The sequence below is a fragment of the Centrocercus urophasianus genome, unplaced genomic scaffold (assembly GCF_019232065.1).
Source record: "Centrocercus urophasianus isolate 14NV4802_14NV808 unplaced genomic scaffold, USGS_Curo_1.0 seq_17, whole genome shotgun sequence".
Classification (NCBI taxonomy): domain Eukaryota; kingdom Metazoa; phylum Chordata; class Aves; order Galliformes; family Phasianidae; genus Centrocercus; species Centrocercus urophasianus.
The window spans coordinates 20574252-20592556 of NW_024884722.1; the positions used below are offsets into that span (position 1 = coordinate 20574252).

Here is an 18305-nt window from a genome sequence, read left to right on the forward strand (position 1 = left end):
AGTGATGTGTGGTTAACTCTGTGTCCGTAAGTTTAATAAAATTAGAGACAATTCTGTTCAGCGTGAGAAACTCCCCCAGCTTTCCCCCATCCAGGTTGTACCAACGTACTCCAAATGATGGCCAAATAGCCAGTACTGGGAAAAACAAACGACGCTGTATTTCCATAGAGTATGCTGTACCCCCACCACAGTTCGGACAGGTTCTGCTGCCATCTCGATGAGCAACAACCCCTGCTTCTCTGCGGCTGTTCTCAGATGGGCTGTGGGGCGTCCGCTAGGAAACACACCACCAACCGCCCGCGGTGGCTGATCCCGCACCTCGCCGGGTTTCGGAACGGCTACTCAGAACCGCCACCCGGCAGCATCACACCGCAGAACACGAACGCGCAGCCCGCCGCGCCGCCCCGCCCCTTCCGCCGCCCTGGCGCGCCGCTTCCTGCCGGGGATGGGGTGGCTGCGGGGGCCGCCGCCGCCGAAGGGAGGCAGGGCGGACAGGAGGCGCTGCCGCCCCGGTGCTGGGTGCTGCGGCACGGCCGCTCGGCGCCGCTGAGGTGAGGCGGAGTGCGGCAGTGGTGGTGGGGCCGCGGGAGGAGGAGGCTCCGCGGCGGTCTTCGCATCGCCTGCCTCGGGACTCGCGTCGTCCGTGGGTGCCGGAGCCCGTCCGGCCGCGGGGGCGCGTCCCCGGTACCGGGCTGCCGTGAAGCCGTGGGAGGCGGCGGGCAGCGCTCGCGGGCTGCGCGGCGGCGGAAAGGCTGCGCGGCGGGCGGGCTGCTCCCGGCGGGGGCCTGCGGTACGGGGCTCCGAGGACGCGGGGCTCGGGAAGGTGTTGTGCCGGTACAGCCCCTCGCGGAGTGGCGGGCGGCAGCGCCGGGAGGATTTTGGAGGGGTTAAGGCCGTGAGCTGAGAAAGTTGCGGCTGTGCTACTGTCATCCATCCCGGGGAGTGCGTTGGGTGGCTGTCGCTGCTCAGGTACTGCTGGGGCTGCTCATCTTTGAAAATCCAGTGAGTTTGGGACGCGAGAGCAGTGCTTACACATGAAGGAAATGATCTGTAGGCTTGGAACAAGCAGAAATGTGAAATCGTCATGTTTTACAAGGTGGTCTTTTTGCTGCGTGTTCCCCAGAAGCGCAGTTAGAAGCCCAGCGTGGCCTGGGAGCTGCCATCCGTCAGGCTCTGAAACACCGCTGCTCCTCGCACGCAGCTCGGTGATGCACCCACCAACGGCTGAGGGCTGTGAGGCTGTGAGCTGTGCTGCCTTATACGTGATACTCACAGCTTCCCAAAGCTTCTGATTTCTTGCGTGTCTTAATGCGTTTAAAGTGAGGAAGACTCCGATCTTTGTTGGAGTAGGGAGATCAGTTTGTCAGGGGTTGTCGAGAAAGAGCAAACATGGCTCCACTACAAATACTCTTCTGATGTTAATGCGGATAGCAGGATTGTTTCTGTATTCCACTGTTTTTACACAAAAATGAGGTGTGAGAAGAAAAGAAAAAGAGATTAAAAAGGGGAAAGCAGCAAATCTGAGTTGTTGTTCTCTGAGGAGCTGGATGTGGGATTTTTTGAAATTGGTAAAAAAAATCCTTGATATCTGATATTTAGCATGTGAAATGTTCAAGGTTTTGTGTGAGGTCTTGTCATGAAATACTGTGAGTTACACTCTAAGATAAGTGAAGTGGGGGAGTGCTTTCTCCCAGTTGCTTTGAAAGTTGCTTGTATATGCCATGAATGATTGTGGTAGGATAGAAAAACGTTTTGTGAGCTGGTTAGCAGATCAGAAGTGGAGATGCTCTCAGTGTTCGCTTGAGTGTAGTACAGCCTTTTGGTTTAATGAGGTGCGGCACTCGAGGAGCTGTATGTATTCTATTCAGCTGCTGAGCTGTGTAATCGCACTTAGTGGTTCTCAAGACAAATGAGTTTAGCTTCCAGGATCATATGTAATAGCTGCTGTCAGTTTCGCATGGAGGCATTCCATCAGAAGGGCTCTTTAAGCATATGGAGCTAATCTTTGCTTTTACTGTGTCAGTTCTTTATTTTCCACCATGCAGCGCTTTCACTGAACCATTCTTGAAAAGCAAATCTTCCTTGATGATCTGAGGCTTACAGTAAGCCGAACAGGTATTACTTTGTGGGACTTTGTATCTTACTTTTGTGAGTTGCACGGAGACCTCTCTCAGACCAGTTGTAATGCTGCCCATAAGGTCGCTTAGTAGAAATGTTTACGGAGCAACTCTGACAGCAACGTCACTCAGTAAAACTGAAAGCAGGATTTACAGGAGCATTTCTGCGTGAGAAATTACTGTGGGCTCACTTCAGGAAGTCTATCCTATTTCTCAACCTCAAAGTGCTCAGGGTTTTCAAAAAGAGCCAGGGATGAGCAGCAGCCACAGAATATGAAACTGCTGTTGTGTGACAAGGGAGTGGTTCTCCATATTCTTTTTCCAGCACAGCAGTGCTGACTGAGCTGGACAGCTGGCTCAGCACTCGCTACTTTGCGTGGCTTTTCTGTGCAGCAGCAGAGTCCATGTCATGCCTGCATTGCACACCAGCAGATGTTGCATGGAAATCTTTTCTCCCAAAATGTGAGATGTGGTGCTCCTCAGCCAGCTGAGTCAGTGAGGGGGCCTGAGCTGGAATTACCTACATTCAGACTTCAGCTTGAAAACTGTTGCGAAGAAATATAGGTTATATCCCTTGAGAACTGATTGTTCTTCAGTCACCTTCCTAGAATTCTTCTCAAGGATGGCAAGAATTGAAACTAGTTGGAAATGACAATCAAGAAGTGTGACAGCAAGGGGTCACAGGCTGCCCAGCACGCAGGGCAGTACAGTGATGGTGGCTCTGCACAGTGAACCGACAGCACCCTGCTGAGCCTGCTGTGGGCACTGCCACCTTCTCCCTTAACCCTTCTGCTGTGAAGCTGGTGTATGTGATCTGCATCTCCGTATCAGGTCTGTTGCCTCATGTTAGTGTAATGATACTGCTACTGTCTCTCAACTGTAGCAGGAACTTTCCACCTTTGTACCTCAGTACAGTGACTCATTGTGTGCTGGAGAAGTTACGGGCTTAGTGGTTGACTAAAGGTAATTTAGTGCAGAAAAACATGCTAGAACTGTGGGTAATAACTCTGAGATAGATGAATTTTCTGTATCTGAATGTGCACCTGTTCCTCCTGCAGTAGTTTGCATTCAGTTGTGTTCATGCTGTTAATTGAAGGACTGGAGAAGGAAAAGGGGAAATAGAACACATGATATGTGCTGCTGATGAGCTGACTAAATATAAAGTCAACAGTAACAGGAAAGTAATCAACCAGCTCACTGCAGACATTGCTGATGTCAGGAGAAAAGTATATTTTGCCCTCTGACACTTAAGTCTGCGCTTGCTTAATGTTATTCATGTGTTCCTTTGTTTGTTTTTGGAGATAAAAACCAGTAATGTAGGAGGCTCTTGGTGCTGCTTTCTTCCAAAAGGTACGTACAGTCATCTGGGTGACTCTTCTGTTACATTGGTTGGTTACACAGCCTGGGCTGCTGGTGTTGGACTTCAGTGCAGACTCCATGTATGTATGCTTCATAATATTTCCCAGTTAATAGTGGGATAAAAGAAATCACATGAAAGTTATAGGAAAAAAATGAGGTTTTAAATTATTCTATGTATATAGAATATTTCAGCTTCTGTCTTTTAAGCTAGCATTTTTCTTAAGCCTAGAAAATGAACATTTTGGCATAGAGATCTGTGCTGTGTTCCAGGTGCTAAGATTATTAGGAAAATGTGCTTTTTACTGTGTAAAACATGAAAGTGGCATTGAGTGCATAGTTCAAAGGAGAGTACAGTGTCTGAGTTTAAGGAAAATATCATCAAAGGTGGTCTTAATCGCTGCTGTTCCAATGAAGTTAGCTATGAGTTGTGTGGGATGGTTAACTTAGTGTTTTAGTGCTGTCTTTGTCTTTTCTAGCTGGCTAAATATCTTCCCTTAGTATTTGAAAACAGGAGCAGGTGCTATCAGGTGCATCATAGGTTGATACAGACTTTCTCCCTGGACTGCCCAGTCAGTAATGACCTTTGAGGCTTTGGGGTACGCTTACTCAGTGTTGTGAGGTCACGTTTATTGCATGCCATGCAAGGGCTGATTTCTATTAATTAATTATTTCATTCATTTATTGAAATTTCTGAAATGCTATATGAAGAAACACTGAGTGTTGAGATTCTGTTACCGAAGGAACAAAATTCTTGCTGGGGTGAAGAGAGTTTCTTGAACTTGCCCTCAGAAAGTGCTTTGATTAGAAGACAGGTCAGTAAGTTGAGTGTGTTTATGGTGAGTCTAAATTCACCGCTTTTGGAACATGTGTAATGATTACAGTCTTATAAAAGCACAGATTGACCTGTGGGTGTACTTTATCTGTACTTCTGAATAAAGAAAGCTGGAAATTCCAGTGAGCAACTCTGTTTTTTCTTTTTAGTGGAGTAAGTTTTTTTTTTTAAGTATATAAAAAGGTCAATTAACCATTCATTAATTACAGATTGTTACTTGTTTTATAATGGCTATATTGATACAGCTGCTTTGAGCAAGATCTTCAATAGTATTAAGGTAACAAATGATCAACTCTACTCTTACATGGAGAAGGAAGAATATAGTAGATGTGGAGACGAGTAATGGTTTGTGGATGTTTTGGCAACTGTTTAATTCAAGATGTTAAAGGTTATATATGTATTGACTGTACGTGGCCTTCTGAGAAATAAAATCTGTGTGTAATGTACGTGCTGTTTATATACTATCAATTCCACAGGGAATATTTTAAGAAGTACCACTCCCTTGAGCCTTTAAAAGGGCAACGTTGAATTGTGCTGCCGTTTTTCAGCTGAACTACTTCTTTTGCTCTACTGAGAAGTGTTAATGGGCAGAGTCTTTTCTGATACAGAAGCAAGTGGTGCATGGTGCTGTTAGATTTGCAGTGAAAGAAGTTGCACTCAGTCATTATAGGTGCTGCTTCTGATGATAGGCATGGTACATTTTTAAAAAGAAAAGGTGAAGTAAAGCTTGTGTGTGTGTAAGAGCTGAAAACTCTTGAATGCCTGTGTTGGGTTCAGTCCCTATTTACTGTGTACAGGAGCTTAATAATAGAAATGTTTTGTACTGTTATGTGCTTTCTGAGATTTGGTTGATGTGATTGAAGCATTCTGGTTAATTACATTGCTTTTTCTCACAGGAAAGAGCTGTGAAACCGTATCTGTTTCTTAGACAGTGGCTGTACAAAAGCTACCAAGTATAAATTATGCACCAATCCATTCTGTACTGCTCTGGGTCTTAAATATTGAATAAGCTTTTTAATACTTTTACATCATTGGTAACCTTATTATTTTTTTCATATATTCCACATAAGATATTGAGATGATTATTATTATTAGTTTTTAACTGCACTAAATTATTTGTAGAGCAATGAACTAACCCCACCATTTGAAGCTGTTATGGTATCTTGTTGGTCCTACATGAATAAAGTGTTGACGCATTGAATTCCCTTCTTAAACAATATTCTAGAGTTAAGAAAAGGATTATTGAGAAATTTATAAGAAGAGAGTAGATTTTTTTTGATATGATCTCTATTTATCATGACCATTTCTAAAGATATTTTGAAATAAAAAACAGTGTTTGGTTTCCAATGCTTTTATTTTTAGAGTATAAAATCCTACATTATTTGCAAGCATCTATGTTAATTACTCAGCTCATACATACATATCTAAGTTGGACAACTGTACCATTAACAGCTGAGGTGGCCCAGGTCAGTATGACTATAGATACCAAACATTAGGTTTACTGGGGTGGGAGCTCTTGCTACCAAAGCTTTCATATGTATTTTAAAGCAGTGGAGTATGTTGGACCTGTGATACACTATTTTAGCCATATTTCAGTTTTACATGGCTGCTGGTCTTACTTCCCTCCTTAGTTTTTGAAGTTACAGCAGTAGACAAGAATAATGATTAAGCTACTATTTAAACAGGGTAGTCTTTGTTTCTTGTTGCCTAGTGTAATTCACAAACTCAGATTTTCATTTGTAATGAATAAAGACTGGTTAGATCAAGGAAATATTCTCAGTCTGGGTGATTTCACAAGTAAAAATTAATTTTACTGGACTAAAATTGTTTAAAAATATTTACTTACCTAGTAAATTATGCCTGGTTTTTGGCTGGCACTTACATAAAACATCTTTGGCTAATTAAGCATCTAAGAATGCATGAAAGACAGTAATGTTCCAATAATCTTCAGTAAACATTGAGGTCTTGTCCCTTTCTCCAATGTAAAACAGGTCAGTTTTATTGGTGGATAGAGGACGATGGCAGGCAATAACCAGCTTTGCATTCGACGTTGGACTACCAAGAATGTGGCCAAGTGGCTGAAGGAAGAAGGCTTCTGTGAATACGTGGATATTTTGTGCAACAGACACAGACTAGATGGAATTACGTTGCTGACACTCACAGAGTATGATTTACGGTCTCCTCCATTGGAAATCAAAATCCTGGGGGATATCAAAAGGCTGATGCTGTCCATACGGAAGCTACAGAAGCAACATATTGATGTCCTAGAAGAGCTGGGATACAACAGTGATAGTCACATTGGTGCTGTGTGCGCTACTGTGGGCTCACTGCAGGGTACAGATTGGTTTTGCAATGGTGAGGTACCTCGGGACTATGATGGACCAGTTACTGACTTGAACGGTGATCAGTATCAATATGCAAATGGAAAAAACAAACATTCGACAAGAAGACTGGACCCAGAGTACTGGAAGACAGTTCTAAGTTGTGTTTATGTCTTCATAGTGTTTGGCTTTACATCATTTGTTATGGTTATAGTACATGAGCGAGTACCTGACATGCAGACGTATCCACCTCTACCAGACATATTTCTAGATAGGTAAGAAATTTTCTTTTAAAACAAAGCAATAAGTTGATGTTGAAAGCGTGGGCTGTCTTTTTTTCCCCTTCATTTTCAAAGTTTTTTATGTTCTTGAAGATGGTTCTGCAAAATGGTAATGAGTGTAGTATATTCTCTCCATAGACTGAAACGTGCTTCTGTTAGATGTACGGATTTGGTCATCACAGGGGAAAACAAATTGAGCTGTTACTCTGCCCTGTCTGTATTTAATTCTGTGTCTTTAATTGCAACATAGGAATTAATTATTCAATCTTTTCATTTTAGTAAAAAGGATGATGGTCAGCTGTCATAAGTAAGCAGCTGTTTGCTTTTCCTGAAATTTGGATGCTGCTATGAAGCTTAATACATCTTGCTATAGGAAAACTTTTGATGAGGGAATGTTCTGGTCTTAATTTTCAAGTTCTTTCTCAGTTGTGGCAGCCCACTGATGGCTGACTTTCTGAAGAAGATATATGCTTTTTGCTTTGGGATTGGTAAATGAAGATTGGAGATTTTCAAAAGACAAGTCAAACTTTCTAAAAGTCATGTCTTTGTGGCTTTATTCATTCTAATATCCATTTTCATTACTGGATTCAGTGAAGTCATTAGGGATCTCATCCTTTGAGGCAATGTACAGAATCTCCATGAATTATATATATAGCTCGTCCAGGATGGTCCTCATCAAACAAAGTGAAAAGAAATGAGAGCAGTGGCATTGCTGGATTTTGTTCCCAGGGCAAATTCCAAAGTATTCAGTGGGTGAGAGGATGGGTGAGAAAGCAGCTCACTGAACAAAAAGAGGATCACTACAGATCTAAGCATTTGAGCAGTGCTTTGCTACCCTTTTGTACCAAAGGGAACACACAACTGAAAACTGATAGCCTCTGTTTTGGTGAGGATGTAGAGTGGAAATCATTGCTAGTGCAACATGTATGCAAGAATTGAATCTTTTGGACAGCAAGGCTAGATGGTTTGCATACATGATTATCATTGAAATCTACCTTTGAAAGGAATTTATACTTTTCCTAATGCCCTTCTAGTTCTGTTTCATTACAAGTACTTACAGTTTTAAGCTTTGCAGGATTTCATTAGTTGTGTTGACATGGCATTCTTACAAGCATAATTGGTGTGGTGCAAGTTTGTGTCAGAACAGTTTGTAGAGAAACAATGGTAAAAGAACACATCCTATTAATAAATCATGTAAATTAAGTGAGCACAGTTGAGATTTTCTTTCATTTGGTGAATTCCATGTGAGTGTTTCTTGAAAATGCAGGAGTAGAAAGGGAATAATTGAATTATAAAATAATTGAAACTATATTTCACTCAGCCTAACAGTAATTTTGATTGTTGTTTAAACTATTGCGAGAGTAATGCAAGTTAATTTTGTAGTTAGAACCTTACATGGTTTGTTGTTTTGTTTTAATGCTGGGACTAGAAAGAAAAATTAAGCCTTTGTATTCAACCTTTCTTGCTTCATCTCTTTTTAGTGTCCCGAGGATACCATGGGCATTTGCTATGACTGAAGTATGTGGTGTAATTCTTTGCTACATTTGGCTGTTGGTTCTTCTGCTTCACAAACACAGGTACAGTGTATATATTCAAGGCAAGTAACTGGTAATGTGGTTTAGAGGAAGGAGTTTGAGGACTCCTTAGAATGTGAGGAATGTTTAAGACTTTACAGTTAATAACATGTAAGCTTCTAGTATGTTGTTAGAATGGAGTGGATTTAATCAAGAATGTTGAGTTGTGAAAATTATGGAGCAATTTGAATTTATTTTTCTATCAGACGTGCAGATCATTTCCTGCAGAGCATGCATATTTCAGGGACTCACCATTGTATATTCTCATGCTGTGACAATTCTGTTCATTCTGAGAATGAAATTCCACAGGATGACTGAGCCAGTGTAGCAGTTTGCTGTCACTGAAGTGTAGAAAACCCATTTGTGTGTGTGCCTATTATAAGTTAACTTTTCACCATTTTGTTCATTTTTATCAGTTCATCAACAGAAGACATGAGTGCCAAAGCTAGTACAGGTGCAGCTAACGTAAATGCAGAGGAGTGGGGCTGTAGGGCTTTTGTTGGCTTGCTCCATTGTCTCACACTGTCATGTGGAGTGTTGCCTTTATGGTACTGCTTACAAGTAAAATCCAGTGATTTGGAGCTTTGTGGAAATTAAGCTGAGGTGGGAGAAAGTGTTACCAGCATAAAAACACAATGCATTGGGATTCTTACTATCAGTTTCTGTGTATTCTTCCCAGGTCTATACTTCTGCGAAGGCTGTGCAGCCTTATGGGGACAGTATTCTTGCTACGTTGTGTTACAATGTTTGTTACCTCACTCTCTGTGCCAGGCCAGCACTTGCAATGTACTGGAAAGGTAAAAGCATGAAACACTTGAAATTTTCTCCAGTTTACTTTTTAAAAAGGTTTTGAAAAAATGTTATCTAAATCATGATAAAGATGGTAGTGGCTATTGTGTTAGATGTATATTGGTGAGATCAGCATGTTTCTTTTCCTCTCCGCCCCCCTTCATTTGTTGCCATTATGCAGGTATTGCACATGTAGGAGTCTTTAAAACTTGCTGTTTTGGAAGGAGGAGAGACACTTGGTAAGGGGAAAAGGGGAACTTTTAAGAATATTTCACAACATAAACTGGAGAGAATCTTTCAGAGAGATATGCACTTAAGATATTGACTTAGAAAAACTAGAAGGTGGAGTAATCACTTCCTCATCTTGTTGGGTGCACAGTTTGGAACAAAATATTAGTGTTCTAAGAAGAAATATTCTTTTTAATGTGGGTTTTCATATTTTTATCTTAGTTTCTAGTTAGAAATTTGAGCTGAATAGTAGAAGATTGACAGGGATACAGTATGAGGTAGAATGTGTTCAGGGAAAAAAACAAGTGACACTTGGTATGTAATTGACTTGCAACAAAATACTTGCTCTAAATGCCAGGATTAATCAGAGGCAGTAATTGACATTTCTAATGGAACTCACCACCACAATAAAAGACAGTGATGTGCTAACATGTACTTTAATAACAGACCCAAAGAATCAATTCTACTAACCACACATAGTACTAGAGAGCTAGCTTCTAGTTATCTGTGGTATAACTTGAAGGATGTACTGTTAGTGCAGGATAGGAACTTACTAAAGGTTAATATTACTGTCTTTTGCACGTAGTTGTATGGCAATGTTTGGGCAAAACTCCAGCGGGCATTTGCAATATGGAGTGGCTTTGGAATGACTCTTACTGGAGTACATACATGTGGAGATTATATGTTCAGTGGCCACACTGTTGTTCTGACCATGCTCAACTTCTTTGTCACCGAATGTAAGTACACAGTGTCAATATTTAAATGTGCTGAAGTGTTAAGAATTTGTACTGCTTGCTGTCAACCAAAGGTGCACGAGTGTAAATACTTAAATGTCCTTAAGTGTTCTTTTCTGCTTGTCCTCAGCCAAAGGCGTAGAGTAACATTAAAGTTAACAAATTCAGATCTCTGCTTTTTCTCTGGTTTGTGGTGGTTCAGTTGCAGACAGAAAAGAAACAGTACCACATCAATTTATGGAAGGATAAATAGGATACATCTGAAAAAAAACCAACCAAGCAAGCCAAGAAATTATAGAAAGGCTTTGTAGCTTGCTGATGGGAGAATACTAGAGAAGTTATTAATCATTTTCTGCTACTTATACACTTCCCTTGATATCTGTCAGCAACCTATAAGTAAAATCTTAGGCTAGGTGTGCCTTTGATATAATCCACAAAAATGAAATACAAAACCTCACGTAAGTAAGAATATATAAAAGAGTACTGTCTTGTAAATATGAACTGTGATTTAATGCAGTACATAGCAATCTAAGATAATTAGTTTGAGTTCATGCTTGAAGGAATGACTGGAATAACAGAAAAATCTATACTTTATGATATTTTTCTCCCTGATGCATAGAAGAGGCATTTTCATTAACAGAAGCTGTTTGGGCTAAGTTCTGCTTTACACGATCCTAAAACATTTTAGGATACTTGGTTAACTCAGAAAAGAATGACAGCTGTATTTGTAAAGCATTAATGAAATGCTTGACATGTATAACATGTTCTCATTGAATTTATTTGACTTGTGAAACATAAGCAAGATTTGTAGATGAAGACAATAATTTCATACTTTTTTAGATAAAAAACAAACAACGCATATAAATTCACTGGATCTAGGCCTGGATTGAGAAGTGACCCAGAGTTTTGAGACGTTTCAGGTCAATTACTCTGTTTTCTCCTAGATACGCCAAGGAGCTGGAACTTCTTGCACACCTTGTCTTGGGTCCTCAACCTCTTTGGAATATTCTTCATTTTGGCTGCACATGAACATTACTCTATAGATGTCTTCATTGCCTTTTACATCACTACAAGACTCTTTTTGTATTACCACACATTGGCTAATACTAGAGCATATCAACAGAGTAGAAGAGCAAGGATCTGGTTTCCAATGTTTTCTTTTTTTGAATGCAACGTTAATGGTACTGTTCCCAATGAGTACTGCTGGCCATTTTCAAAACCTACAATAATGAAAAGACTGATTGGCTGAAGAGCATGTGGGTCAATTCAGATTTTTATAAAGTGTTATGGCTAAGACCCTGCAAGGCTATCTGAAGGGGTTATAAAGCAATGTTTTTTCATTCTGTGGCCAACGCCTCCTTGTCTTGTTTCTTAGATTTTTAGCCATAGAATGGGGTTGTCACAATTCACAGGAATGTGTTTTGTTGTTGCTTTAAGAGAAAACAGTGCAGGGTCTGGTAGAGAGGCAGTCAGCGAATGGTGAATAAGAACCAGAATACTGTTACCCTTAGTAAGGTTCTGTGTGAATGTTTAAGTAACTTTAACCTCAGATGTGTGCTTGTGCTGAATATGATATACCCTTTACAGGCTCGGTTAATCTCCATTCTCTGACATGCCATCCTTCCTGTATACTGACTAAAAATTTAGAACTTTATGATGACTTTCTCTTAAAAACAGTCATAAATTTAATTATTAAAACAAACGTGTGTGCTTAAAGATTGAGGAGTACTGTGTCATAATGAGGAAAGCAATATAGTTCATGCTAAAATGGTCTCTTAACTTTGTTATTTGATAACAAGTCTTAATGTGTAACTGACAGTATAAATGGTCTGCGTACAGATTGCCAAAAATGAAAGTCTGCCTTGTGGCTATGATGTTTTTGTTTTGTTTTGTTTTTTAATGAGAGCTTACTTAGTCTAGTCTATCAGTCATCTGTATGGTTGTTCTAGCACTGGCAAGTCTTCCCTTTGGTTTTAAATAAATGAGTTAAAGTAAATGTTACAGACACTAAAAGCAAAGTTAATTTAGCTTTAGCGTGTTTAAAGCCACAGCATAACTTTTCTGTGTGGTTTTAATTGCTTTTTATACTCAGACCAGTGCATGCTTTTTAGGAGCAGCTCTTTAACATTGGAAGAACAGAACAATTTCGCATATCTTACTGTCCCATAAATGGATGGGGAAAATGCATGTAGTAACTGTTTCAAGAGGAGTAATAATAGTGAATTTAGGAAGTAGTGTTCATATTGATGTGCTTTGTAGCATTCTGGTGTCAACAACATGGCAGATATCTCGGGATATACAAACACCATACATTTTATATATATATATATAAAGACATACACTGTATATGTTCTTCTAACAAATATGAAAGAGACTAGTTATTAATTAAGTTGCTCATTTGCTACTCTGAAAGATAGAAGTACCATAAGCAGTTGAGTTTGGGTTGTTAAAAAATAGCACACTCCGTAATGTGAAAGCAAGGATTACATAGTGATCTCTTATTCAGTGGTTTGTGAGTGGACAACACTAACGTTGACAACACTGACGTTGACTGTAGAGGCTTGAAACACATTTATTCTCAATGAAAACTGATTGATAGGTAAAAGGTGCAAGCCATAAAAATGATGGAGCCATTTTAATCTGTTGTAGGTGGCATGTCATGGCTTAAGTCAGACTTGGAAAGTAGCATGGATTAGTTCTGGCTTAGTTCAAGCTGTCTTGATGACCATTATGTCTGCATAGAGAAGAAATTTTGGAATTTTGCACTTCTCTGCTGTGTATTTCTTTCACAAACCTGGATTACACCGTCTTGCCCATTGTGCACTCTTTGTGATGTATTACTTTTGTAAATTAATTTAGTTCCTATTTCACAGAGAAATTGTGCGTCTTGAAGTATCTCTGCCACCTGTAATGAGTACACATAGATCATACTATTCTGCAGACTTTATATTTGTAACATTCCAATTTTTAGTAAAATTTCAAGAATTCTGTATTGTTCAGTCTGCCATAGCCTTGTGGCTCTTGCCATCCAGATTGGTGAAATACGCTTACGCTTAAGGGGAAAAAAACCAAAACTCTGAAAGACATTCACTTGCTGTCCTTATCTTTCTGATTTCAGAAAGGCAGTTTGAACATTCCTCTTGAGACTTTATAATCAAAGAGCTCTGTTTGTTAACTTAAATTTATCTTTGCAATGCACGTGCAGTTAAAAAATGCTGTTTTTTAAACTCTAGCAAAGGATCTGTTCTCAGGATGTGCAGGGTTGTATTCTGAATTCTGATGTGGAGGTGTATGCTATTAGACTTGCAAAGCCATTGATTCTGACAAGAAACATGTCAGTGCTAGCTGGCACAGCTGTGTCTAGATTGAAAAAAAATATTTTGCAATTTAGGCATACAGGAGAATTTTCAAGTGCAGCCCCGTGTAACAATGTTTACATAAAGTAGAGCTATCATTTCAACGTTTTTTAAAATGAAGTTTGGATTCTTTGAAACATAAGGCTTCTCTTTTTGTTCTAATTTAATTTTTCAGATTCTCTTCCATGTTTTAAATCAACGTTGCCTATTAGTGTTCTTTAAAGGAAGTTTGTTATTCTGTTCAAGCTGTTTTGCTTGCTGCTAAATATCTGAGATAAGTAATAAATAGAGGTTGGTTTGGTGAGAACTGAAGCGTATTAGAACACTGCCAGGGTAACTGTGCTCTTCTGTCTTGGAAGTTCATTTTGTCTATCTGGAATCACAGAAGAGGAAAGCTTGAAATTGATAGAAGACAGAAATTCTGATTTAATGTACTAAAAGATCACAGTCAGTCTGAAGAGCTGGTTATGAAAGGTTTATTGTTAATGAGGTGGAAACAAGTTGCAAATGACTGACAGGCTTAAAATTCTGTACCTCTTCTCTGCAGTCAGTGTGTTAAAAGCATTTTGCTGCTACTCTGCTGCTGACAAGCCTTTTTGAGGAAATGGCAGCAGAGCATCATTGAGACTTGGATTTAATGCTAAGTATGTTGAGGGCCGTCTGTCCTCCCTTGCATTGGTGCACCAGTTTCTGCTCGCTTTCAGCTTGCTGCATCCCTTTTGTGCCAAGTCACCTTCTTTTGTCTGTGGGAGTACTCCCTTGCTTCTTTTATCTAGCAACTTTGGAAATATAGTAATACTTGGAACTTGAAAGTAGTCTTAAGATCTTCCTTGTTACCACTTTGGTGTTGTATGTAGGGAATGTCTGAAAATAAGTGTACGTGTGCACAGACCTGAAGGTGATAGGCACAGCCACTCATGTAACTCATCTTCCATGTACCTCATGACAGCTTCTTAGATTGGCCTTCCTGGACTTCAGCTGTTCTTGAATAATGATATTAAAAACTTCCATATGTGTTAATTATTTTTATGTCCTTTGGCAAACAAGATAACACTAATGCAGAGCTTTGGTATGGAAATGTAGGTAGTTTTCAAATGCTCAAGACTAGCAAGAATTGGATCCTGTAAGTATACTGCTCGTGGTGAAGCAAATTGTAAGATTAAATGTGTAAGCAAGTCATTAAATATTCTGATTTTAGTGAGGGTTGTCATTTTAGTTTATGCATTTCCTTGGATTAGGCCAAGTGCATCCTGTGTATGATAAAGTAATGGGAGTAGGTAATGTCACTTTCTTTTCAGTTTTTCCTTTTTTTCCCCTTATCTGCTATCAAAGAAAACATTCCAGTGGAATTTCCAATAAATTTGTATCTAACTGTCTTGAGAGAACAACATTTTTTTTAAAATAAAAAAATAAAAAATTCAGAACAGAAAAAAAACATGTTAAATGTTATGAAGAAATACTTGAAATCCTCCAACAAGCACTGAAGTGCAGGTTCCTAGGATCCTATTTTCTGTATGAGGGCACTTCATGTAGTTTCTCATGCAGTACCAAAGAAAATATTTAAAGAGAAGATGGAAGGGTAGAACTCGGACATCAAAAGAAGTCTTTGCAACAGTCAGTATCTCCTTGGTGTTGGGTTTGTGGGTTGTTTTTTTTTTTTGTTTTTGTTTTTTTAGTAACACTTGCACACTTAGGTGCTCCACTTGTCCATTACCATTTAGCTAGGTTTTTGGTCTACTGAAGTCCACTGAGGTTTTCAAGCATCAAAACTATTGTGGAGCTGAAATGTAATCATTAAGTATCCGATTGAAGAAATAGAAGATGTTTTGGGAAAAAAGAAAAAAAAGTAGGTTTTTCGGATGAGAAGCAAAAGAGAAGTAGTTTGTAATAAGTGACAAATAGTATTTCATCTGTCCAGTCCATGGTTTATACTGTAAAGTTGGGGAGTTTGTTGGAATTTGCAGGTAGTATTACTTCTGTGGCTTTTTGATTTTACTTTTTTAATAATCTAGGATTCTTTATAAAAACTTGACCTGTAACTATAGAAAACACCAGAATCTTTAAGTACAAAGTCAATTCAGCAGAACTCCTAGCAGTGAGCCAGCTTGTCCTCTGAATTATTTTGTGCATATAGAGTATGAAACAAGGATTGCTAGACCACTGATGATTAATAGACTTCACTCTTTCTGATGCATCTTTGACGTTGCCACTTTTTTTAATTGAAACTGTGTTTCTTGGGGGGGTGGGGGTAGAGAAAAGGCCTTTGGAGTGATTGTGCAGTTATCTTGCTTGTTGTATTGAGAAGAGCATCCAAAAAAAAAAACCCTCACAGCCCTTGGAGCACTATGCTGTTGTGAACTCTGAACTTTGCTTATAGCAGTTTCCTGGATACTTACTGTTTGTATCTCGAGCGAGGTGCAGTGAGCATTATGTACATAATTCAGTGACGTGCATGTTTTTAAAACCAGTTTGTAATAAGTGTAAGAACTTCAGATGATGAATGTGGAGGACAGTAACCTGATGTGTTAGCCCAGTGATTATGTAGTTGAAGACAATGTGCAAGTTGATATTGCTGTCTCTTTGAATCTGGTTTTGTCAAATATGAAAAACTTGTCACATGTGAGTAAGCACAAACTGCATTGTACATGTTCCATAACATAATAGGGATATAGGAAAATGAGTTTTCACGCTGAGCAGTTACTTTAATTTGTCTATGACAGAGAAAATAGTATTATGTAATGGCTAGAAGGTATGCCAGTGAAGTTTAAAGCAAGTATTGTAAATAAGTAAATATTGTTTGATTATAAACTCAGATTGAATTAATATATTGTTTTATATCTTTGTTGTATTAAAACATATTTAAAAGTACTAAAATAAAATATTTGAAAGATGGCAAATGTTTGTTTTACTTCATGTGTAAAATGGTGGATTTGTTATCTCTGTTAGTGCTGTGACCATAGTAGTATACCTGAGCAGTCTGGGGTGTAGGGTTGCTTTTTCCCACAGCTATGTTTTACTGGTGTAAAAACAGGTGGTGTATCAGTTTGCCTCAGATTTTTTGCTTTGGCAAATCACTTCAATATTTTTGCTAATAACAAGTTAGAAAATGTCTTGTAAAGAACTCAGCTAGCTCTGACAGGACAGGTTTCAACACCTTGTTTTTTTCCCACTGATTTGTGTATTGACTTGATTTACTGCATCACTGCTCACTGCCACACCTGGAGACATTCAGTCATCTTCAGCTGAAAGTGAAATTAACTTCTGAAATTTGTACATGCTTTTTTGTGCGCTCAACCTGTTCCTGCTTTCAGTTACTGATTTCAGCCACCTAATACTTGAAAGGATGTACAGGAAACTCATTCCTATGGGGGGGGATATTTAAAGAGTATACCAGGTATACTGCTGCCCTGGAGTTATACGATTATACTTGTAAATGGCAACTATGAAGTCTCTTTTGAGACCTTAACCCAGCTGAAACACTTCCATTAGTGTTGAGCCAGATGCACTTTTAGATGTATTCAACTGCTGGAAAGTTCTTTGTTTACCTCCCTCGAAATTAGATAATCTCAATCAACCTGGTAATTTAGAAAGTCCTTAATAAGAAGCCCTTTGTCACTGTGTTATTACGATAAGTTGTTCAATAGGAGATTCAAAAAGAGAAGTGGATGTGGCAGGACAGCTTTCTGAAAAAAAACCAAAACTTTCATGCAGAAAGTGGAACTGGAGGCAGCAAGGCCCGGTGTACCAGTGGCAGCGCACTTACGGCACCTGTTGGTCTAACATTGTGGGAGCCAATAAACCTTGTTTTGGAAGCCTTAAACAAGTATATGCTTTGTGTGGTGTAAACATGGATTGGGAAAGCTTCCAGAGAACGTGACTGCCTGCTTCCCAGGATGTTACAAGACTACTTAGAGATGTGAACTTGGAATGAAAATCTATTCCCTCCACCATAGCTTGCACTTCTCTGTGCAACTACTGAAAACAGAACCAGAAACAGAGCCAGAGCCAGATGTTGTAATGAGAAGAAATAAAACACAGTTTACGCAGATGGGCTTTAGCCTGGTGTTAAAAATCAGATGAAGCACCTCTGGCTGGCTTATGCTCTCATTAGAGAGAATTTGGAATCACTAGCTTCAGATTGTCATTCTGAGATCATGATTATTTTTTGTTCAGGTTTACTTTCAAAACTCTCTCAAGGATACCTGATACAGAACAGAAACTATTAGCACAGTAGGTTAAGCAAGGGTCGTTAAAATATCTCCAGTATCTGCAAACTGTTTACTATGTCATTGCATCCTGGCTCTGTCTCTGGTGAGCTTCTTGTTGATTCCAAGGAAACAGTTTATTTTTACCTGTTAAATGTGTAGGTGCCAGTCTGATGGACTGCTCATCATTTGAGATGTCTATTGAATGGCTAATCTCAGACTTCCATAGAGCTGTCAAAGTATTTCACAACAACTGAGCATTATTTGCACAAAAAAAAAAAAAAAAAAAGTTTTGGACTGATTTCTTAAAGCATACATGTGAAAGTAAGATTGGTGTTGAGCTTTTCCTCCAAAAAGGAAAGAAGTATTGTTAACAAAAGATAGTTGATACATAGAACGTGAATTCAGTATAATAGCGTGCATATACTTCTAACTCTTTTGGGAGAGATAATAATTAAAGATTACAGCTGCTGTCTTGTGTCTGTGGCTACATAGAATGGTGGTTGGAT

At 39.3% G+C, this 18305-nt stretch overlaps 2 protein-coding genes across 4 annotated transcripts; one reads left to right on the plus strand and one right to left on the minus strand.

The window, feature by feature from the left end:
• Positions 1 to 342: 342 nt before the first annotated feature.
• Positions 343 to 1086, minus strand: LOC122160047 (wiskott-Aldrich syndrome protein homolog 1-like). Its single transcript, XM_042818241.1, has one exon. It carries the CDS (start codon positions 1084 to 1086, stop codon positions 343 to 345), a length of 744 nt encoding a protein of 247 aa, XP_042674175.1.
• Positions 491 to 16488, plus strand: SAMD8 (sterile alpha motif domain containing 8). 3 transcript variants are annotated; one of them, XM_042818598.1, is made up of 6 exons: positions 491 to 551; positions 6300 to 6904; positions 8392 to 8487; positions 9164 to 9281; positions 10088 to 10238; positions 11180 to 16488. In XM_042818598.1, the coding sequence occupies exons 2-6, from the start codon at positions 6327 to 6329 to the stop codon at positions 11482 to 11484; spliced, it is 1248 nt and encodes a 415-aa protein (XP_042674532.1). In that variant the 5' UTR covers positions 491 to 551; positions 6300 to 6326; the 3' UTR covers positions 11485 to 16488. The 3 variants fall into 3 exon arrangements, with proteins under 3 accessions (XP_042674532.1, XP_042674534.1, XP_042674533.1); XM_042818600.1 differs by lacking the exon at positions 491 to 551 and adding an exon at positions 1180 to 3467; XM_042818599.1 differs by lacking the exon at positions 491 to 551 and adding an exon at positions 3472 to 3556.
• The last annotated feature ends 1817 nt before the right edge of the window (positions 16489 to 18305 follow it).